This window comes from Mastomys coucha, unplaced genomic scaffold, assembly GCF_008632895.1.
Source record: "Mastomys coucha isolate ucsf_1 unplaced genomic scaffold, UCSF_Mcou_1 pScaffold20, whole genome shotgun sequence".
Classification (NCBI taxonomy): domain Eukaryota; kingdom Metazoa; phylum Chordata; class Mammalia; order Rodentia; family Muridae; genus Mastomys; species Mastomys coucha.
In genome coordinates this window covers 28,215,410-28,240,150 of record NW_022196903.1, presented here as the reverse complement: position 1 = coordinate 28,240,150, position 24,741 = coordinate 28,215,410, and the positions used below count along the sequence as shown (strand labels likewise).

At 39.6% G+C, this 24,741-nt stretch overlaps 1 protein-coding gene across 2 annotated transcripts in view; it reads right to left on the bottom strand.

Moving 5' to 3' along the window:
• Exoc4 (exocyst complex component 4) overlaps positions 1–24,741 on the bottom strand; it is a 750,249-nt gene that overhangs the window by 723,032 nt on the left and 2,476 nt on the right. For both annotated transcript variants that reach the window (XM_031381454.1, XM_031381455.1), the window contains exons 2-3: positions 10,705–10,894; positions 1,959–2,153 (exon numbers count right to left, since the gene is read on the bottom strand). In XM_031381454.1, coding sequence (XP_031237314.1) covers positions 1,959–2,153; positions 10,705–10,894 — 385 coding nt within the window. The remainder of the gene's footprint in view (positions 1–1,958; positions 2,154–10,704; positions 10,895–24,741) is intronic.

Below are 24,741 nucleotides of genomic sequence, written 5' to 3'. Positions count from 1 at the left end.
TACAGTTTCCAACCTGAATGTTGCCCAAAGAGCCATGTGTTGAGGATGCAATCCCCAGTCAGTGGCACTATTGAGAGGTGGTAAAACCTGGAGGAGATAGTACCCTATGGAAGTTAGACCAATGGATACAAGACTTTAAAGGACCCCAGGTTTAAAGGATCCCAGGTTTAAAGGACCCCAGGTTCAATCTTCCTGTCTCCCCTTTTGTTTTCTGGTCTCATGAAGCGAGTAACCTCCTCTGCCACACGTACCCAAAATTGTTTCATAGCTTGTCCAAGCAACCACGTCCAAGCAACCATGAACTGAAACCTCTTAAAACTATAAATAAACCTGGTCCTTATCATGAGCTGATTTATCTCAGGTGTTTGTAACACCAAAGAAAAATACTGTAGTTTAATTTCTATAACTTACAACAAAGAATTTGATGAAGTTATTTAATTAAGTCCCGAACAAAAATTAGTCAATGAAAGGGCAATACTCATTTTTGAAAAGCCTAAAAATAAATAAATTAGCACATAAGTAATAAGGCCATAAAATAACAATCTGAAATCCCAAAAGGAACATAATTAACCTAAATAAATCCTAACAACCCATTTTAGTACACACCATTTAATTAAAAGCAGACACACACCAAAAGTGATTCAGTAAATCAAACTATATATGTGTCCAACAAACATATATAAGCTTATCTATTCTATTTGCTAAATCTTGATTACTTAGCAAAAATATGCATAAATCAACTAAAATAATTTCCCAGTCATTATGAGCTAAAATGTTACTCTGTCAAGATGCTGGAAAGCAGCTGGACCTGGCTGTGCAGGGCTAGACCTGACTGATCACAAGGCTGAGGCTCATTCTGAGCCAGCCAGGCTCCAGAATGAGTCTGAGACCACCCCTGACAAGTGCATAAGATCCTGTCTCAAAAGATTAGAATACAAAAAGTCTAAAGATACAGCTTAATGAAAGAGAGCAGAGTGCTTATCAGTCATGTACAAGGCCCTACATTAAATAGCCAATACCAAAAACCAACACCACATACACACACACACACACACACACACACACACACACACACAAACACAAACACACACACACACACACATACCCTAATCCTTTTATTACCTCAAGACTACTCCTTCAACTGTAAAGAATAATGATTCAGTTGACTTATGGGATATAACACCTGGGTACTTCTCACACTTTAGTTACCAAATTCATTAAAACTCCTTATAGCAAACCTCCAGCAAGAATTCTTTCATCAGTATCTCTACCAAGTCCCTCAGATTTTTCACCAATATAATTTGAAAACAAAACAAAACAAAAAAAGCGAAAATAAAGAACCTGCCACCACTGTGGATAATAGAACAATTTATATCCAACAAAGCTGCTGTTGAAAGCGTTTTTAGACTTCTACAGAGCTGAAAGTAGATATGGATGTGTATAAATAGGCCAAAAAATAGCACAGCCCTCCAGAAAAGTACCAGTCCCAGAAAGTAAGGACCAAGAAGGAGCATCCTCTAGGAACTTTCATTAATTCAAAACTCTATGGACTGAGGTAGCACAGGCTAGGTCACAGAGCACTGCTGCTCTAAGACTGGTAACAAAGCAAAGCTATAATCCAAACCTTTGTGGAACACCTAACTTTACAAATCGTCATGTCTGTGTCACAAAGATTTCATCCTCTAAAATGAGATTCGTGATCTTCCTTTGAAGCTAAAATGAGTCTCTCATTACCATTTCAACATGATTTCAGTACCGATTTCTTTCCACTACATTTCTTGCCTTGGTTCAAAGGGCAGAAAATATATAAATAATAGCCATCTAACATTTCAAACACTATAGGAAGAGAACAAGCTAGGGTTCCCTGCAAGGCTTGCAAATTCCAAGGGTCATGTTATGTACAGAAAGAAGAGCCCTTTCACACTGTGCAGGGCGAGCCTCTGCACAGGCTGCCTCACCAGCATGTCAGTGGCGCTGAGGTAGTGCTTGCTGGCCATGCACTGTTCCAGCTTTTGAGGCACTTGCTTGATGTTCTCAATTTCATCCAGTAGGTTCAGGACATGCTTGTGCTCAATTCCTTCAATCCACAGTTTACGAAGTTCATCCCGCTTGCAGTGCAGCAGCATCTTGCAGGAAAGCAGATTCTCCTTCACCTACAAGAAAACATAGGTCATCTTCAGGCAGCTCAGGCTTGCCTAGCTTGGTTAGTCTTCCTCCCTAGCCCTCTTGTGTGTAGCAGTTCCTAATTTCCTTCCACTTATTTCCCTTGGTTGGTCCCCCTGCAAAAGTCTAATCCTGATTTTGGTACTGAGTCACTTGTATGTTTCACTACCTCTCTGTGTTTCTATTTTTTTCTCCCATGAAATGAGAAAACTACTCCTAGCATACCTTTGAGTGAATCTACAAATAATTCAATGGCTATCAGGCGCTCTGAAAATCTGAAGCACCATATAAATGTGAACAATCAGTATAAGAGCCCAGTGCTAATATCTCTTCCCCAATTTCCCTTGCAGCTGAAGGCCACTCAGCCCACACTTCAGCTCTAGAACTCCAGCCGAAGTTAAACCCAAGATCTCAGTGCTCACCCCAAATGACCAGAATCAAATTAGGCCAAACAGTGAAAAATAAATAAACATATAGACAATCTCAAAGAGACATGATAATTTTTTTTGCCTCCTATTTTAAGCATCAGCTAGTAAATTTAATATTAAATAGACAATCTCCAGCATTCTGTACACCTGTGCATTCGAACTGCTACACAGGCAAAATATGATCAAGTAAAGGTAGGGAAGTTTGGGGATAAAGGAGGTTGGGGGACAGGCAGTAATCACATTCACATCATAAAATAATTTTCTACCCTTAAAATTTTCTATGTTTAAAACATGGAAAAGGAATTTAAAAAAAAACGATAAGGTCTTGGAAAAAAATGATAAGGCCTCATGTAGCTCAGGCTGGCTCAAATTCACTGGCCTTGATCTTGTGATAGTACTAGGATTAAAACACGTACATTTGGGTTTTTGTTGGGGGAGAAGGGCATTTTTAAATTCATTATCATCAAAATTCACATAACCCATTCAAACATTGTTGACAATCCTAGCATATGCTTCTATTTAGTTTGTCTCTATTTCCCCTAAGGTGACTGCAACTCCAGTATAACACTGGTGCATTCTGACAACCATGTACACCTATATAATCCAAACTGTCAACAGTAGGAGGCATGCCTATCAACCTAGAGAATCTGTGTATCTGCTCTTCTGAAAACCTGTATTCTTCTTCAATGAGAATATTTTGATAGTGAATATACTATTGACACTGTGCTTCTGATAACTGTAAAATGAAATTTCAGTATTTAATGAGCATGGAAAATGTGAAAAGGACTGGAGAGTTTCTTGGGAAAACAACTATTCAATTTTTATAATTTTATAACATTTAAATCAGTTTTCTATACAACTTCCATGTAAAGAAAGTAGTCATGAGTAAGAACTTGTGATGTTCTTTGAGAAGCAGGTAGCATGGCTCCATGGAGGGGTTAAAGAAAATCTGACAAAGACTGTTCTAGCTTTCCCTATTGCTTCTTGAAATTCCACCATGGTAAAAGCAAAGAGAGTCTATAGACACTGACATCAAGAAAGAAAGAACAGAAGAGGAAGAGTGAACAGAAGACCACCGTACAATCCTAGAAGCCAGTCAGATAGATGGTGTTTGGTGGAAGTTAGCAGACCAGGAAGGCTTAGGGTCTCAGCCTAGAGTGGGTTTAGCTACACTGAAGGGCAGCAGCAGAACACGAAAAGCATAAATGAAGAATTCAGACTTCCACAGGGATAGCTTGAAGGCCACCTTCCATCAAGCAACATGGGCAGGAGTCCTGCCAGCACTAGCCTAAGCTAGACAATTAGAAAGGATGTGTGAAGTGAGGAAGACAACAGAATAAGAAGAGGTTGTGTCAGGGTAACCAAGAATTCCATGAAAATCTGGCCTTCCTTGAGAGTCTATCTTAAAGGAAGAAGAAAGGGATTGGCACAGGAACAGGACAGAGACAAGAAAAGGGGATGAAAATAAAAGACAGAAAATGAGAGGGATAGAGCAGCAGAGAGACAGACAGCAAAGACAGTGAATGAAAATCTAAAAGCTTTTGAAAGAAAACAGCAGGGCCTACACAACAGTTCAATTGGACCCCAACTAAAGCTTCTAAGACAAAGGAACATTATCTCCTCACATTTCTCCAAGTGAATTATTTCCCAGAAAAGCTATCAATTAAGTATAAAACACATTTCTATTAGTCAGCATGTTGTATAGTAGATCTCTTGAATTTACTCTTCTTATCTAATTAAGAATTTGTATCCTGTGGGTAAAGTCTCTTCAGGCTCATGCTCTGGGAACTGTCATTCTCTTCTGAGTTTAACTTAAACATTTTCACATGTGAGTTCGTGTGGTATTTGTATGCCTGGCTTCTATCCCTCAGCATGATGTCTTACAGTAGAACCTGTCTCAAACAAACAAACAACAACAACAACTAGTAATAATGATGATGATGAAAGAAATTTAAAAAAAGAATATGGAGGTTCCTGGTTAAAATAAAATGAGATAAAATAACAGTACTGTATGAACCAAGAATTCCAGCACTGGGCATTCAGATATTTTCCAACTCACAATGTCAACTTCACAATGACATAAAAGTGAGACACATTCAGCAGACGCATTCCCTCAAATTGTGATCTTTTCCCAGGTTAGCATTGTGTTATTGACACTCTGTAACAATGCTGGGCAGCAGCTGCAAGCTATAGCTCCCAGAGAGCCACACAATCAGGAGGGTAAACAAAGGACCTCCCACAGTTCTACAGCCAAGCTAGGGTGTTCAACAGACAAGATATACTAAACGTACTTTTTAGTTTGTGGCATTTTCATATTACAGTGGGAGTACTTAAATATAATCCAACCATAAATCAAGGAACACCTGTCTCTCTAAAGGAAATGAAATCAGTATGTCAAAGAAACACCTGCAATGCCATGTTCATACAGTGTTACAAAGACAATCAGAGAGAATCAACGTATCAACAAACAGATAAAGATAATACTGCATGTATGTGCAGCATTCATTCTTTAAAAATATGTATGAGTCATCCTCTAAAAGGAAATCCTGACATTTGCAACAACGTTCTACTGTAAGACATCATGCTGAGGGATAGAAGCCAGGCATACAAATACCACACGAACTCACATGTGAAAATGTTTAAGTTAAACTCAGAAGAGAATGACAGTTCCCAGAGCATGAGCCTGAAGAGACTTTACCCACAGGATACAAATTCTTAATTAGATAAGAAGAGTAAATTCAAGAGATCTACTATACAACATGCTGACTAATAGAAATGTGTTTTATACTTGAAAATTGCTAAGAGATACTATAAGTTGTTTTACTACAGAGAAATAGTATCTATGTGAGGTGATGTACATATTAGTTGGCTTCAACATTCAATAATGTGTCAATATTTCCAAATACCATGGTGCATCCATAAATGTATATAATTTTTATTTGTCGGTTAATAAATTTAAAGTCTTTTTAAATGTGGATGGAAAACAGGGATTCTATCTGTTAAAAAGGTACCAAATTCACATAAACATTTATTTCTCAAATTCATGTTCTGATTTCAAAATGTGATGACAGCATTTTCACTCTGTTATGTTATGTTTAATTAATATTGAAAGGTTGTATTACCTTGTTGCACTCATAAATCCATGGAAAGCCAAGCTTCATTCATAAATAAATCTATGGAAAGCCAAGTTGTTAAAATCATGCCATCATGCATGGAATTATGGTAACTTGACATTTGCTTCAAATTGTGAGTTCAGCTGCACCAAGAACCTCAGGGTCAATAAATAAAACTATAAGTCACTCTAATTGGAGACCAGAAGAAGAAAATATAAGCAGGGCTCAAGAGGCTTATTGAAAAGGGAAATGTGAGATGAGACAGGTGGCAGAGAGGTAACAATTTTTGTAACTCAACCTTGGGACAAACAACCAACAAAGAAAACTAGCTAGCACTTTTAAAAAAAAATAAAAAATAAAAAATGAAATTAAAAAAAAACCTGCCTTAGAGGCTAACATGTACCTGCCCAGGGATAACATGGCAAGGCCATAAGCTTCAATAATTCTGCTTTAGCAAAGGCAGAAGAGTGCTGAATTCAAGCTGAGATATAAAGAGGGAAATGCCTCTGTGTGCTAACACCATAATAAAAGCACAATACATGTACAAGCAGTGTGCGACACCTGTGGGCCAGAAAGAGCCCAAGATGTTCCCTGGAAGTAAGAAATGGTCACTAAAAATCAACACATTGAGGTCAGTTAAGTTTACAAATACAAACTACTGCTTTATCCCTTTTGTGGCAGTGGAAATAAGTCTACATCTAAGCGCTTTCAATCAAGCACACTTGCCTGTGAGAAGGGCCCAACGGAGTTTTTTCTAGAGTTTATAAAAAGTTCACAGAAAGAATGAACTTGAGAAACAACACTCTGTTCTGTCTAAAAGCCCTTTGGAACTATAGATCATATTTAAATTACCCCTCACACTTTTATTTCCTATGGTTCCCTTTAGTTCTTTTAACTTCCATTCTAAGGTTTTAAATTCTCTGAAAATCGCCCTCAACTTATTCCAAGAGCAATACCTTTTTTTCTTCAGCTACTGGATGCAGACACAGACCAAGAAACCCTTGGACTTTAAGGAAGGAACGCCTCATGTTTCCTACAACTACAATAATGCACCTAAGACTCTGTCCAGCATTTAAATTACAGCTCTTATTGCTGCTCATTGTTTAGTCTGTCCATTTCTGAAAGAGGCTTTCTTCCTTTTCTCTTAAAAATAGGTAAGAATTTTCACTAATATTTAGGCTGTAAATAACATCTTACAAAAGCCACGCTCTTCTCCTATGACATTCTTTGTATTAATTAAGGCTATTTTTCATCCTACCTCTACCTTTCAAAGTATACTCTTACATAAAAGTCAAAAGTCATTTCAGGTAAATGTTATGTAATGAATGTTGCATTCCTGAATAATGAGGCCCCTAGCAACAACACTTGAATAATTATTCATAGTTATTTCTAGTTATAGGCAAGAAAAGCAGGTTTTTAGCATGGGATCTAATACCAAGAAAACAGCCAATACCAGGTAAAATGTTAAGTGTTTGTATGCATACAAAGAGCCAAGTGTATGCTCTACTTTGCCCACCCTTTTTCTATAATAAGCATCAGACCATCTACCTAATATGTTTGAAGAATTCTGCACTGAACTCACTTCATTGTCTCCTCATACTGTGGAGAAACATTGCCAAGCATGGCATGTATAGTACAAGTCTTGTATCTGTATCAAGTAACTCCCATCAATGTCAAGGCCATCGTAACAGGCAACCATGAGTCCAGCAGAATCTAGGGATTCTAATGCATCTTGTTTTCGGGAATTTTATAGTGTATTCAACAATAATAGAATCACTCAAGAATTTTATTTTGCACATTACTTGATTTGATGGCTTTTCATTCACAATAAATATTTTTTAATCTAGAAAAAAAAATCCAAATGGATTTAGCAAATGTAAAACGTTCAAATCACTTGGGAAAAAAAATCAAACTCATCTTATACCAGGACATAAATTCTAACAATACAACCTAAATGGGCATGTAGAAGCAATGTCAAAATGAGAGGTGATGCATGGATACAAACACATCTTCATCTTACTTGCTCCACATTAAAGCATATTCCTACAACATCAGGTACAGTATGCCTTCAAATGTTAGCCATACTATAGTGTTCCAACATTCAAAAACTTACCACTTCTAAAGGCTACAAAAAATAAACAGTACATACTGCAAAATAAACATATACATGGGCCAAGTGTCCATCAGTATATTATGGCCAGCAGACCCTAAGGCGCCAGCTCCCCTGTGCCACATGTCACATGCCAGCTCTTTCACGTCTTGTGTCATGTTCTCACCAGACCCTCAGGATGATTGCACCTGCTACCCTCCTTCCTCAAAGTGCCCTCACAGACTCTCCTCCTCATCCTTTTCAGATACTGGCTTTCCATGACCACCTTAGTTAAAAGATCAAATCCCACCAGGCAGTGGTGGTGCACACCTTTAATCACAGCACTTGGGAGGCAGAAGCAGGTGGATCTCTGAGTCTGAGGCCAGCTTGGCATTCAGAATGAGTTCCAAGCCAGTTAGGACTACACAGAAAAGACCTACTTCAAAAGATAAAATAAAATCCCTAGTCACTATTTCACTTTTTTTTTATTACCATGTGCTCTGTTTATTCTGATTAGAATGTAAACTAAAACTTAAACTCTCTGACAGAAATCTTTCGCTCCTGTACTCCAGAGCCTACAACAACAATCGCTGCATAAAGCAGACATGCAGATACTGTATTTATCTCTACACACTATCCTCATGGAAGCTCCATGAGGGCAGGAGGCATGGTGCATCACCAGCACCAAAAACCAAGCCAGGAACAGAGCTGGAACTCAAGAGATAGTTACAGACTTAGTCTTCTTTATTTTACTTTGCTAGAGAACAGAAAGGAAACTGCACAGCAGATCTGAGTATCATCAGCTTGCTATGTGGCCCTAGAATAACACAGCCTGATGATAGAAGACTCACCCACCGTTTCACCTATGACAAGCATATACCTGGACTTGGCATAAAACCTGAAGTGCAAGCAAAAAACCAAAAATAACATGGGAAGATAGCTTGGGAAGCATTACTGCTTCTTTAATCATTTAAAAAAAAAAAAAAAACTCTTACTTTTATGATACAAAATTATCAAAATATGGAATATAAACAAATTTACTTTTGTTTTTCAGCATTTTTCCTTGCTTCTTAATCAAATATTGAATTGTTTTTTTTTTTCAAAGTTTTCATTCTGCACTTCTCATCCAAATAGAATCAGGTGTCATTTACTTTCTTGACAAACTAGTATAATAAAAGCTTCTCTTTCTTGTTATTGTTGTTTTGTTTTGTTTTTCTTTCCCTCCTATACTGGAAGTAAAAATGGTACATAGAGAAATAGAGTGTGGCTTCTATAACAAATACAAGATCCTCAAGATCAAGCCCTCATTTGCAGTACCAAGACCAAGCAGATGCACTCTACTGGCAACACTGATGCTACTGTACGGATGCTGAATGGTAGGAGCAGAGCAGTAACCACTGCTACAACCTCCCTGGACAAAGTCCTTCCAGCCAACCAAACTAATCAGAAACACAAATACTAAGATGTCCCCACCCCTACTGTGATTAGCCTAGGCAAAGCCAGAAAGTCAGCAGTGCTAACATTCATTTCCTGGTCTCTGTTAGTCAAAATGGACTAGAGTTTGTTTTAAATAAAAGCAACTCAGCTGCAGTCTCACCCAGTTTCACAGATAAATACATAGGAAGGACCTACCATGTCTAAAGGCAACAAATTATAGCATTGTTTTCAAAATTGGTCAATTATTTTTAAAACACAGAGATTGTTTCAGAAAAGGCCAAAGGCTTACTGGTTCCAGAACTGGACTCTAAGAGACTGAATCTCACATTCATAGTATCTGAGTATAATTCATGCACTGCTTACAGAATCATAGTAAGAGGTCTGGAAGACCAGAAAGGATGTAACAATGGCATAAGCACAGCTGTTCCTGGGCAGCAACAAGCTAGGGAGTCCTCTATGTCTCACAGTCCAGACAGCAAGTCCCAAACCACAGTCTGCACAGAGCCTAATCTCCCCAAGGTGACTGGGGGGCAGTTTCCCTGCACTCCTCACTGCAATAATACATAAGCAGAGATTTCGCCCATCAGTTTCTAGCATGTTGGGGTTCTGCAATGTCTTATCTTTGTTTCTTAAAGGTAAAAGGCACTGCTTGAAAAACTACTAGGAAAAAAATGTGTCAAGAAAGGCTTTAGAGTCAGGGAGTCCTTATTTTACATTCTAAATCTGTCCTGATAACAGATGCAACCTGTTCTGTAGTTCTTGACTATGCATTTGGGGGGGGAGGGGTATGTGCATGTGTGCACATATCTGTGCAGGTGTGCATACATGGGTCATGCCTGGCCAAAAAAAAAAAAAAAAAGGCAGTGTTCAATACAGGTAGCGATTACCATTACTTATCAAAGAACAGTACAAAACAGTATTAAAGGAGAACTCCTACAAATGCACTGCATAGGAGCTCAGGAAATGGCTCAGTGGCCAGCACTTGTTGCAAAAGCATCATCACCTGAGTTCAGAGAGCTTCAGATACAATGGGATCTGGTCTCAAAAAAATAAAGTGGAAAGTAATAATGAGAGATACCCAATGCTGACCTCTAACTTCCGTACACAGACAAGGAGATACAGATACACAGACACACACATACAGATACACACACATACACACACACACCACACCAAAACAAAAACAAAACCACAGCCAAGAACTATAAAATATGACCTGATGGTACACAGCTTTTTTTTTCTTTTTTTAATAGTTCATCCCTTTGGTGAAATATAAAAGCATCTAACAGAAACTCACTTTGTCATTAAGGCACTAAAGGCAGGGTACCCAGGAAACAATAGCTATTCAAAACTCCAGAAAATGTCTTCATGAATCGCAGTGGTCAAGGACCATTAGGCCCTACTGCGTGGTATAGCTCCAAACTACACCTGTAAGGGAAGGTGAGCATGTCAGACAGGAAGAAAGGAGGCTCACCTGCTTGATTTTATTCCTCGAGTTAGTGATGCGTTCTGTGATACTCTGGTATGTGCGAATGGCTGTTGTCAATTCTGTGTAGTGCTGAACAATCAATTCATCCAGGTCACGGTCACACTTCTCATAGGCTTCTTCAAGGCGACCTTTCTCATTTTCTCGGTCTTCAACATCATCACTGGTAGACAGAGTCCTGAAGACAGAATTTGTCAAGCTGTGTCAAACTTCAAAGCAACAATAAGAAGAACAGTATATAGTCAACACACTAGCATATTCATTCTACAAACTATGAAATGAAGTGACCTAACAGAAAATAACCTTCAAAGTTGATTCTAACACCATATAAGTCCATGCACAGGCTGCCTATCCAGACTCCATCCTTTACCTAGTCTCTTGACCCCTGAAATGATTTTAACCAGATAGCTAGTGGGCATGGATTCAGAGGAAAGCTGGACAGCTCTTGATTTATATGAATCATAATAATTCCTACCAGCTCTGCTCTTCTTACAATTCTGGCCAACAAGACCTATAGAACGTCTAGAGAAAGGTCCCTTCCCAGGCCCAGAACACTGATACAAAGGGCCGAGACTCTCAGATACTTCTGTTATCTGTGGAAACAAAAGGCACGGTAAATGCTTCTGCAGCTGTGTCCATGGGCAACAAGAAGGAGCCATCCCTGAAGCCACCCTATCTTCCAGACTTCGTGTTAGGGGAGATGAGAAACACTATTGTTTAAGTCGCTTCTGGATAGCCTTCTTTCGTATGCGGTGAAGGGATAAAATTTCTCACACCAAGAAACCACTTTCTAAAGAACTCTTGTGAATGGTCTGAAATGGCACAGAGCTCCCAGCAGCCTAGGAGTAAGGTTGTGTTAATTCTAAAATCTGTTACAACAGCAATAACTGAAGAGCACTACACGACACTGCCTGCATTCACGATTCTTCAAATAGCACCAGCAAGATTGATAGGAATCAACAATAACCAGACAATGAGATAGGTACACTTATTAAAAATCTTTCAATAACTCAGTTTGATACATGGGCCACAGATCTTTGTTTCCTCCATTATCTTTCTTGGATAATTTTTTTTAATTTAGTATTATAATAAAGAAACCTTTCCCTCTTATCTGCTCACTGTGGTAATTTAGAGTTTCATTAAATTCCCTTGGATTTGTCAGCTTATACATTCAGCCTAGTTTATTTCATTTATCTTTTTTAATTTAGGGAGGGGGGTATTTTAGGCTCCCAATGATGGATGCAATCAATTATAAGTCCATCATTAGAACTGCTTTCAGAGATGGTCTGTCAGCAAATCAATCACATACCCACCTCCAGATACTTTCGAGCAAAATACTGTACAACAGTCTTCACGAAACTGCCACTCAGAGTGGGGGTCTTAATTCATGAGCCACACAATATAGAAAACTTCTTTTTCAATTTAGAGGGGAATTCAGGAAGCCTGTCTGGGGCTTCAATGTACTTTCTAAAATGAATTCTGTAAATGTGTTAGGGATGCCAAGAGATCAAGTGTTGCATGAAATGAAACAGTCCTGGGAGCTAAAAAGGGCAGTCCCAGGTCAGACCCTATTTCCTCATCTGTAAACTGGTGATCCTGAGCCTGGTGATTCCAATGTTTTTGGGTAGAAAACACGCAAGTATTTAACTACCCAAGTAAATCAACTTGATCTCAGAAGGAGAGCCAACAAAATCACCTTTGATATTTGTCTCACAGTACCTTAGCATGTCTCTCTGCTGTTTATTTTTTATGATATATAACTTTGCTCTTTAAATCTGAAGCCTTCCAGTATGCTGCTAAAGAACAATCAAGAAATGCCTTCAATTTATCAACTGTCCCGTAGGTAAGAGTCTCTGGATGTTTAACTCCACAGCTTCTGCAGAGCTACACAGCACGAACCTGCCATTTTCACGTGCCTTCCACATCCTCCCTCCCATCACACACACACTGCCATTTGTGGAAGGAAACATGCCAAACATCTCTCACACTATTTACCTTAACTAGTCAGAATTACCATTAAGGAAAATGTCAGGCCCAGGGAGGACACCTTCTCTGGCATGAGCTGTCACCGCAATGCATTACCACATCATTAGGAGTTACTTACAAAAGAGAAAGGGTTACTAAAATGAAGATTAGGAGTAAATTGAGTCCACAGGGGATCTTTTCTCCTATTTTCATTTCCAGAGGAAATATTTATATAAGAAATATCCTGTGCCAAGTTTAACTCACACTGAGAGATCATCCTCTTCCTTTTGGTGGAACCTGCGATGAATGGCAGTTCTGTCTGTAGTCAAACACCATTATAAAACTCACAAATTGTTACGGTATCTTTTTTAGTCAAATGAAAGGCAGTAAAGATAATGAAAATAATAAAGACCTCCAAAATTTAGAGAGGCTTGTAGATGCCAGAACCCAACTTTATTTGGCATTTTATCAAATGTGCACTCCTGTTGGACTTGGGAGTCTGTTACTTCTAGTCCCCTTTTCTCATTAGAAGCAGTTGGGCTTTGAAGAGGCTAAATAATTTCCCTACCCCATGCAATGAGAATAAGAGATCCTAGAAGACTCCAAAACCCAAGTCTGTCTACAGGTTTGAACAACTGCAGAGTAATGAAAACCTGACTCTGAATTCTAACTGCCTAGGCTGGGCTCCTTATTCCACCATGTATACTACCCAGAGGTCCTCAGTAACTGAATCTTATTTTGTTCATCTATAAAATGGAAAGAAGATATTCCTTACAGGATGGTGGTGTTAAGCACAACCAAACAAGGCCTCATATACCATTATTAGTCAACAAATGTTGGCCAGAATTATTAACTATCATTGCGACAAGAATGGTTTCAATTTGGAGATGTTTTTATCTTTGTGTGTGTGTGTGTGTGTGTGTGTGTTTTGAGGAAGTTGTTTGTGGTTTCCTTTTTTTTTAAGACAGTGGTTGGGTGGTGATGACACATGCCTTTAATCCCAGCACTTGGGAGGCAGAGGCAGGCAAATTTCTGAGTTCGAGGCCAGCCTGGTCTACAGAGTGAGTTCCAGGACAGCCAGGACTACACAGAGAGACCCTGTCTCGGAAAAAAAAAAAAAAAGACAGTGGCTTGCTATGGAGCTCAAGCTGGCCTACCAATCACTGTACAGCCCAGGCTGACCGCTACCATCCTCCTACCTCTACTTGTGAAATGTTAATACTAAGCCCAGAAATGTATAGATGCCCCATTGCCCTATGTCCAGCACATGGGGAAGTAAACATTAGGCCCAGAGCACAAACAGAAGCAATGCAACGGCCACTTAGTGAGCATGTCTGTGATAATCCCTAAGACAGTACAATGAGTGGAAGAGAATCTTGACCCTTTTTCTGATATACACCAAGAGCTCAGAGAAGGGAATAATGTGCACATATCACACATGCATGCAGCCTAGCCTCTCTCTACCATACATGTGAAGTGCTGTATTCCCCGCCTCACTTGCTGAGCTCAGAACTTCATCCTAACTGCATGACAGCTAGCCTAGGGGTTAGCTAAAGATGAAAAGACGCACAAAGACCCCACCACAGTTTTTTCTCTTTTATTTTTGTTGGGTTTTTTTTCTTTTTAAGAAACACTGTTGGACTTGACAAAACAGTTAAAAAGAACAACAAAAAGACAGAAGCGAGGAAAATGATATAAAGCTGGCACTCCCAAGATGCATCCAAATTACACAGCTACTCTTTAGTGTTTGCTCTGCCCTACTTCACGTCAACTATGATCACGGATTTACAAAGAGCTGCTGAGTGAACACTGAAACAGAAAACGCTAAACTACACTACAGTGAAACTGGATGCAGAGACATTTCTGGATCACTAACAATTTTTCACTACGACACCTCTGATATTTTACATGATGAATTATATCTCTAACCATGACTAATTAATCCCCAGGAAGGAATGTGTTTACCTAACAGGCTAACGGGTCCACCAAACACTTCTAGCTGGAACAAGGATGGGAGATCGTTCCAGTAGATTCCACAAGCTACCAGCTCCCAGTGAATCCCAGACAAAAATTAAAACATGGGATAAAGATCTGAAGACTGAAAATGGAATCTGTCAGTTTCTTTCACTTCTTTCTTTTTTTTTTTTCCTTTTATAAGACCAGTTTCAGTCTTTCAGTTGGCCAGTCAAATGTGAAAGGAAAACACACACCCACCATCAGCAATTCCTTCTTGGAGAAATTTTGCTCTCTTTGGATTTAATGGAGTCCAGACAGAAGCAAGCACATGAAAGTCAATGTCATGTTTTAAAAGATCAAAGGAAAAGAAGGGATCACACACAGAAGGGAAAGTGCACCTATGAAAATCAGGTTACTCACCAGGACAACCCATCACTCACCAGAGCAAGGACTTCCACAGACAGAGACAGAGAAAAAGAAAACAGCCGAACCAGACTGCTGCCAGGAATACAGCAAATCCTTCTGAGGCCTCTCAGCAAACACATCACACTGAGGCATTTGAGGTTTGCAGAAGGAGCTCAGTGGACAGCACTTGCCTAGCATGTGCAAGGGTCCTGGGTTCAGTCCACAACACTGCATTTTTAAAAAGCCACTTTTCTTTCCCCATTCCATTTACCTGTGCAAAATCTGAACATATTAGTCAGGTACAGTGTCACAAAACTTTAATCCCAACAGAGGGATTAAAGGCAAAAGCATATGGCTCTTTGTGTGATAGTTCAAGGGATAGAGAGACTCTGTCCAAAAAAGAAAATGGGGAATATACAAGTTTATAAACTGGGCTGAGTATGATAATCTCACCACTTAAGGAGGTAGAAGGAGCAGAAGGATCAGGAGTTGAAGCCAGCCTTTGCTACAAAATGAATCTGTGGTCAACCTGGGCTATATGAGACTGTCTCAAAAACAAGACAAGCCAAATCAAATAATTGTTCTCAAAAGTAAAACTGCAGGCTCAAATCGGGGTTTGCAGTGGGGTGAGGCTGCATCACCCTATAATCCCAGACACTTAGAGGGTAAAACAAGAGTATCACAACTTTGGGATCAGCCTGGGCTACACAGTGAGGCTCTAGCTTGTAAAAAGAAATTTCTAACAAACAGTAACAAACAGAATTCTGCAACCCTGGTGAGTTCCTCAATCTCTCCTCATGTGTTTTTTCTAGTAAAACATGCAAGAATAGAACTCCTGCCTCTCCGGGATGTCTGAAGGACTGAAGAAGTGTGGGGAGAAAGATGGAGTGCTCACTCACACTACAGAAGCAAAATCAATCGTCTATGACTCCCAATCTGTCAGGCCAAAGCCCCTCAAGCCTACCCATCCCAGTCCCTAGGAATCTGTTAGGAACTCGGATCACACCTTTTCTCCTCATTCTCACAGTGCCTGGCACATTAAATGACTAGCAAAAGCTACATAATGAGCAACAGCAAGATGCAGAATGTAAAAGGTCATGCAGGACAACTCCCTGACTGAGACAACTGCAGTGGAATGGCCTCATTGGAAGTCATACATGCTTATAAATCCCTGTGAAGGAAAGCAACAGTTACAGTTATGGTGGCCCTGTCAACTCAATGATTCATTCAACAGGGTTTACTAAGCAAGTCACCTACCAGGCTAACTAAATGGCTAGACATACAGCAGTAACTAACCAGCCCTCCCTCAAGTAGCTAAGATGGCAGCTTAGAGATGCAGGTCATAAAGTAGGTAGGTAAGCAAGTGCATCAGGCAGAAGCTGTGTACAGCAGAGATAAAAAAGCCCCCTACACTCACGCCAGCAAGGGCACAAAAAGGTACTGCATGGATAGATCCATTGTGAAGACATCCTCTGTGGGGAAGCTGTTCTAGGGAGGGAAGATGCCAGGCCATGAAGAAGAACAAAATCTAACTGCCATGAGGAGGAACCGATCGTGGTAGCTACCAACTGCTGGTGTGGAAGTGACAGGAGATGAGATCAGGAATCAGACCAGATACATCTCTGTCAACTTTTCTCTGGGTGGTCACCGGAGCCACTACTTAGGGGTGGTGATAACTTATCAGCCAGTAACCACATTTATAATTTTTTCACTTTAATTATATCTCATCTCTTAAAAAAAAAAAAAAAAGAATGAGAGGCGTTTTCCCTAAGACTATAGTAAAATATATAGCTCATCATTATATAAATGTAAAATATAAGTAGGTCACATGGCCACACAGAGTTAGTTCATAGTAAATAAGTGGCTCCTAATCTAAATTTGACCTTCCAAGCAGCCAAGGCAAAAAGTCCTACTTCTCACTTTCTAAAGACTCATTTAGGCAAGCCAATTTTTCATTTAAAACAACCTGGAAGACATTTTACAATATAATGAAACACATCCTCGACAATCTTCTTAAAGTAAGGTAACAAATTTTACATTCATATCTCTTCAGGAACATAAAACAAAACAAAAACTAAATTCAGACTCCCATATTCTGAAAGGCAATGGATATAATCCGAGTACACAGCTTTCCAATGATTTATTTTTTTCCATTCTAATCTAGGGATAAAATTCAGAGAACATATAGAAGGTAAGTCAGGCCATATTCTAGTAGTTTCCTCCTCTTAGCAAATCTTTTCACAGCTCAAGCCCCTGGCTAGCAGTTCTCTGCAGAGCACAGAGCACACATGTTGGTATTAAGTGTTAATGCAACAGTCTAGCATTACAAGTCAGCGTGACAGGCAGGGCTGAATGCAACGGCAAGCACTCCTGCCTGAGCTTCCAGGTTACCTGTCTGCAGATGACAGACTCCCTCTCTGGAAGCTTAGAGCATGTTAACAAGGTGAGAAAGGGACCTAGCTTAGTTATAATCTGATATATGTGCCCCACAAAAAGGCTTTTTCTTTTTCTTTTTCTGATAACATCTCAGTACTCTACTCGACTGTGTTTAGAGACAGAAAACAGAGGAGGTGATGAAGTTCAGCAAGTCAGGGAAGCCCCACCGCTAGGAATGCTGTTCTCATGAGACAACCAAGAGTCAGGAAGAAATCCTGTGCACACAACCAGAACAAAGGCTCTCAGAGGGACAGAACAAGAAGGTGGCCATTTATATGCCAAGAAGAGAGGTTTCACCAACAGCCCATGCTGATGGTGCTTTGACCTTGGACTTACAGCATCCAAAACAGTGAGAAAACACATTTCTATTGTTTAGCCATCTGATCATAGGCGGTTTGTAATAGCTGCTGGAGCAGAAAGCTACACTGCCTCAGAAAGCACAGGCAATGTTGTTACAGTTAGTTAAATTCTCATTCGCCCTCTCTCTGTTTGCTGTTTATGTGTGGTTTGGAGGGGAGAGTTGAGTTGGGCTGGGTTGGGGTGGGTTGGATTGGGTTTCCTTACCCAGAGAATTTGCAATCTCCTGTTCTAGCTGCCAAAATCCACAAACCGAGGATGTGCACCACCAGGCACATGTTGGTTGGTTCAACTCTTAAGGCAATGTGATCGATCAGCTTAAACAACACACATTCTTGACAAATCTGCATAGATGGCTAACACACTTGTTACAAGAGATAAAGTTGCACACCTAAATCTTGCTGACCATTTAGAATGAACAAAACTGAGCCCTATTATGAAAGCTGATAATGGGCTTACCTGTCCACTAAGGCCCCACTGACCTCTCTTCTGGAAGTAATACAACCTAAGAAAACAAATAATGAAAATCCCCTTATGCAACTGTCTTAGTCAGGGTTTCTATTCCTGCACAAACATCATGACCAAAAAGCAAGTTGGGGAGGAAAGGGTTTATTCAGCTACACTTCCACATTGCTGTTCATCACCAAAGGAAATCAGGACTGGAACTCAGGCAGTTCAGGAAGCAGGAGCTGATGCAGAGGCTATGGAGAGATGTTCCTTACTGGCTTGCTTCCCCTGGCTTGCTCAGCCTGCTCTCTTACAGAACCCAAGACTTCCAGCCCAGGGATGGCACCACCCACAAGGGGCCCTACCCCCTTGATCACTAATTGAGAAAATGCCTCACAGCTGGATCTCATGGAGGCACTTCCCCAACTGAAGCTCCTTTCTCTGTGATAACTCCAGCCTGTGTCAAGTTGACACACAAAACCAGCCAGTACAGCAACTAAGAAAAAGTAATTACAAGTACACCTTCACATATCCAAGATCACTAATCAGCAAACAACAGAGCACCATCTACAACAGGAATCAAGTGTCCTAGGTTACCTGCTTCCTGAGAAGCGCTCCAAGTGGGCCTGGGGGACTAACCAGATGCTGCAAAGTGGCTGAACTTCTTACCATCAAGAGCCTCAATCCCCCCACAGCTACCTTCTCTCCAACACGAGAGTACAAAACAAGAACTGAACTTGAGGTGGACTAGATTCCAAGCCTGCCTCCAGAAAGGGGAAACTGAGTGCTTCATAACTGTGTCTTTTCAGAAGAAAATGTCTCTTTTTTGTTAGTGATTCCGACACAAGGGGGAAAATGTCCAGAGCTGACTTGACTCTTCCAACATCAATCATGCTTCCTTCCCACACTGCTGTTAAATTATCAGTTCTACCCAGCTCTTTCTGGGTACTAGAGCCACATCATTCCAAAAAAGGAACCCAGCCCACCTCACACATAGCTGACAGCAAAATACATCTACATCCAGCAGGGAAACTAAAGACAACAGCTCTAGGCCTGAGTAGAGAAAAACCCAAAGCCATCAGGAGATTGAAGAGAGACTGAAGAGTACAAACTCACTACACAGATCAGAGTCCCAAGCTGACTATGCAAAGCAGGACACACTGCTACACTTCATAGATGGGGAATCATCTGTGACTGCTTCCAGGGTGCTATCAAAATGATAGGCCCTCGTCATGAATCTGAGATTGAATAAAGGATCACACATTAAAGAAATACTAGAGATGTGTATCACTACATAATCACACAAGATATATTTGACTCAAAGCAGAAGCAAATCAACACCTCACTTTCAAATCGGATTTTATTCTATTCAATTATACATTGTGATGCCTTGTTTCTTAATTATGTCTCATTAGAGCCTATGAAATACAGGATAATCCCATCCCAACTGATAGCAATACACAATGACAAGTCCCTCTGAAAAAGTTTTCTCATGCATATGAGCATACCTTAACAGTACAGAGAGACTTATGTAGCCTCGAGTGGCAGTAACAATGTCTGCTTTAAAGTTATTTGAAAACTCACTAGTGTCTGGCTGTAGACAGCACTTAGAGCCAATTACTACACCCAACATATGTGTGTATAATGCTTCAATAGTGCAATTAACTCAGTAATACAGAACAGCACTGGAGACCAAGAGCTATAAATTGCTTAGGCAACAAAAAGGCCATTATCTAAAATTAAGTAAAGTCACCGACTCAGGCATAAAACTCAGTTTACGGCTGACAAAGTCAACCTAAAAATCTCTTTCTCACTTCCTTAGAAAGTCCAGCGTGCTTAGAACGTATTGTCCATAGAGAGCCTCACTTCCTGGTGAGTTCCTCACAAGTGATGTTTTATACTTCTGACAGGTATTGTGTAGAAAAATACATAGTGGAAATCAGGGGCAGGCTTCTTAAGTGCAAAGATGCATGAGGCTTTAGAATACAGGTGTCATGGAGAAATGCCAAGATCTAAAGCAATGGTTCCCACCCTTCCTAATGCTACAACCCTTTAATACAGTTCTCATGCTGTGGTGACCCACAACCATAAAATTATTTCTGACACTTCAAAACTGTAATTTTGTTACTGTAATGAATAAAAATGTCAATATTTGATATGAAGGATATCTGACATATGACTCCTGTGAAAGGGTCTTTTGACCCAAGTCATGGCCCACAGGTTGAGAACCACTGATCTAAAGAATATCATGGAATATTTCTGTGATTTATTTATCTGCTAAGAAAGTGCTCTGCCTCCAGCCCCGATACATTTTTATGGAAAATGTTTTTACCATATTTTTAAATTGGTCAAAAAATTCTGATGGCAAAATTTAAAATTAAAAGACTTGTCAAAAAATTTCACCTTCAATAGCTAGTGCCACATTTCATCTGGCTTCATCTATCCCTGACTGGCTCCAATCCTCTTCCCCAACTACATCAGCAAAATCCCAGCCAAGACTTGTATTGGTGAGTATTTCATTATACAAATGATCATCTTAACAGCAATGATTTTTTAAACTTTAAGAAGGTATTTTGTTTAATTTTGTATGTGTGTGTGTGTGTGTATGTATGTATGTATGTACTTGCACGCATATATGAGAGCAGTGTATATTATGCCAAAGGCATCTGATACCTGTGAAGCTAAAGTTATAGGCAGCTGCCCAATACAGGTATTGGGTCCTCTACAAGAGCAGTAACTGCTAAGCCATCTCTCCACCCTGAGTAATTCTTTAAAAAAAGAGAGATCGAGACAGAGAGAAGAAAAAAAATCATAGCCCTATTATTATCTCAACTTTTTTTAAAAAAAGCAATAATTTAAATTTGTTTCTTATATCTCATTTCCCCAATAAAGCACGTTTAAGAGCTACTCAAACTTTATCACGCTTTTAAGTCATCTGTATACTTATAAAAATGCAGACACATGTCAGATGGGTCAGGCAGGGCCTGAGACAGTGAATCCCTAGTAAAGTCTCAAGGGTGCTTTTGGATGTGAGATAATATGAATAACAATTCCTGGAAAGAAGCTGTGTCTACAAAGACTAACTGACTGATTAAAACTGCAGAGGCTAAATACCTTGTTTTAGGTTAGCTGTAGCCCCTAAAACAGCCACTCCTTGCTCATCTCTGTATAAGAACTAACATCCTGTAACTAACAGATAAAAGCCTTTGGAAATCTATTGACTTAGCAGACCAATAGCTTCCACCAACACAGAAAGCTAAGACCACCATCAGATAGCATCTTAGGCCTACAGGAGAACCTCCCCCATCTTGCTGTACCTGTCTCTCCGATGTACCCACCAATGTATTTTAAACGTCTCTTGCTTTATGACCGTAAGTATAAAACTGCACCCACTTTGGAACATGGAATTTGGCATAGCCTAAATCTGTGTTTCTAGGCCATGGGTCCTCAAAATGACTCCAGAATAAACTATCTCTTATTCCTTTTAAGATGAGGGGTGTGTGTGTGTGTGTGTGTACAGCACTGTTTTAAATAAATAACAAACAATATGTCTAGAATTCATAAATAATTTATGAATTTACTTTTTGAAAGGGCTTCTAGTAACAAATAAAATTCAGAAAAAATGCTCATAAAAATCTTGAAATGCATAATTGTTTTTATCAACACTACCAAAAGTAACACAGAAGCACCGTTTTATTACTTTGCATCAAATTGTGAGTTCTCATTGTCTTCAAGGCTGAATTCCAAGCACATGAGAGACTGGCTACTACTTGCTATAAGAATCAAGGTCCTGAATCATTTCATAGCAGTAAAGCAGTTAACAAAGTGTAAGCAGATCAGACTCTGAAATGTCTCCAACACAAGGTAAAATTCACCACTCTAAACAGCCTCCAAAAATCTGACTAATTATAAAAGACTCTAAAGCTGAGCTACCCAAAGAAAACCTACTGTGACCACATTAACCAACAGACCAACACTACTGCAGGTGGCAAAAGAGCTATATCTTTAAGATAAAGAACTATATGGCATTTCAAGGCATGTCTCAGAGTCCTAATGGAAGAGTTTCAGGTTTAATGAGATGCAAAATAGGGGCTGGGAATTTAGCTCAGGGGTAGGAACTTGCTTAGCAAGCACAGGGTCCTGGGTTTGGCCTCCAGCTCCAACTTTGTTTGTTTGTGTGTTTGTTTGTTGTACAATAGACGGCCTGGGGAATGCCAGGCAAGTACTCTTAGATTTACTAAAACTCAAGTTTCTAACCAACTGAAGATATAAAAGTTGATGAAAATGTGAATTTCCAACTGCCTTCAAACCTCCTTGACATCTGCAACCAGCCAGTCGACAAAAGCTCTGCTCCAAGGTTTCAATAAGGTCTCTGTAAGTCACAACAAGAGTTTGTCTCTCCAATTAAACTGGCTATTTGCAGGCCAACATACAAAAAAGGGAGAGTCAATGCTTAATTGGAGAGCAGATCACCTAACAGTAAGTGGTAGACACATTTCCCAATTAAAAATCTGACACGAACTCACAAAAAGAAAATAACATCTCCGAAATGCCATCTTGCTTCTTTCACAACTTCAACTTCACACCAAACCAAAGGTTGAGGTAGAGTAATCAATAGGAAAGAAGACAGATATGGTGTGTGAAGAGAGAGAGAGAGAGAGAGAGAGAAAGAGAGAGAGAGAGAGAGAATGTGTGTGTGTGAGAGAATGTGTGTGTGTGTGTGTGAGAGAGAGAGAGAGAGAGAGAGAGAGAGAGAGAGAATGTAAAACATCCAAACAGGATTCTGTCTACCCAATTATTTCTGCTGTAAAGGGCCAGTGGTGACTTCAATCTACAGTTAGTGGCAGTCTTCAAAAGACCAAATCACAACACTCTCTCCTCACCAAAACCCTTCCTCACAGACCTGAGACTTCTACACAGACACAATAGTGAACCATTACACACCTGACTGGCCTGAAATATGTTTATTCAGGATTTTTAAGTGATTTAAATTTTAATTTACATATCTCAAAGTTCCCTTTCCATCAAATGTAAGAATGCAACTGTACTGTATTTCTATTTTTTTATTTTAAATTCTCAGTGACAGACTCTGATACCAGCAAAAACACTGAATCATTATCTAGTTAGTACTCTAGGCAATGAAAACTGGCTGTGGTAGGCCAAGCCTGTACTCCCAGCATCAGCATTAGGAGGTGGAAGCAGAAGAATCAGACATTCTAAATTACTGGTGCCTACATAGCAAGTGTGAGGCCAGTGCTACATGCAAGCCTATCTCAAAAATCCACATACTAACAAAAGGAGTAAATGCAATGAGACTGGGGTATTTCCTTTGTGTGTATGAGCTCAGTCCTTACGCTAGACCTTATCTGGAGTTTAATCCAGTACTAGAAAGTGTCTACAACAATAAATGTTCTTCTCTTCAAACTATTAAAAAATAATATTTTAGCCAAGTGTGCTGACTCACATCTTTACTCCCAGCACTTGGGAGGCAGAGCAAATACATCTCTGAGTTCAAGGCCAGCCTAGTGTATACAGCAAGTCCAAGCCAGTCAAGGCTTATAGATCTATAAGTCAAGATTATAAGATCTATAATCTTATCTCACATAGATAGATAGATAGATAGATAGATAGATAGATAGATAGATAGATATGCAATATAAATTATTACAAAATTAAACCTATTATAGAAATGGTATTTTTATACATTTGGTATTTTTATAATGGTATTTTTATACATTTGAAAAAGAACTGAAGGAAATTTTTAAACATTCCAAAACAAAAAAAAACTGCTGCTGCTCAGTGATATAAGACATAAAGGTGAGCCAATCAAACTGTTCAAAAGATAGTGGATTAGTGGATTCTGTCACTAACCTATTTTGTGGCAAAATGACAGGTGTAAGGCAACAAGAAAGAGCTAGCATGCACCAAATACCCTTTCAGGAATACTCGGACTTTATAAACACAAACCTAAAATGGGTTTTCCTTTGTGAAGCTTGTTGCCAAAGCAACCAGAAAAGGTCTAGTCTTCTGAGAGAATCTGAAAAAAAGTTAAGGACAGAAGGAGGTACTCAAGTACATGGGAGGATCTGAGAATAATGACTGCGCTGTGCAAGCGAAGCAGCATGAAGGGCAGTAGCTGAACAGATCTGAAGAGCAGAAACTTCAGAATGACACACAGTTACGAGTGAGAAGCACACAGGCCTACTCCTTCCTGGCTGCCGGTCAAGACTCTGCCCACCACAGATCCCAACACTGAAGCCACACGACCCTTCTCCTCTCATCCACTGTTCATGTAAATTAAGCCACTGGATAAAGCACAAAAGAAAATCAGGAAGAAAACACCAAAAGAGATTGCCAGCACCCTCCCTCATTCCAAAGCCAAACTTTTCAGTATCAAAAGAAATGTTGAGATACAACAGCAACACTTCAGCAGCAAAAATATCTAGTCTTGTGTTGTGC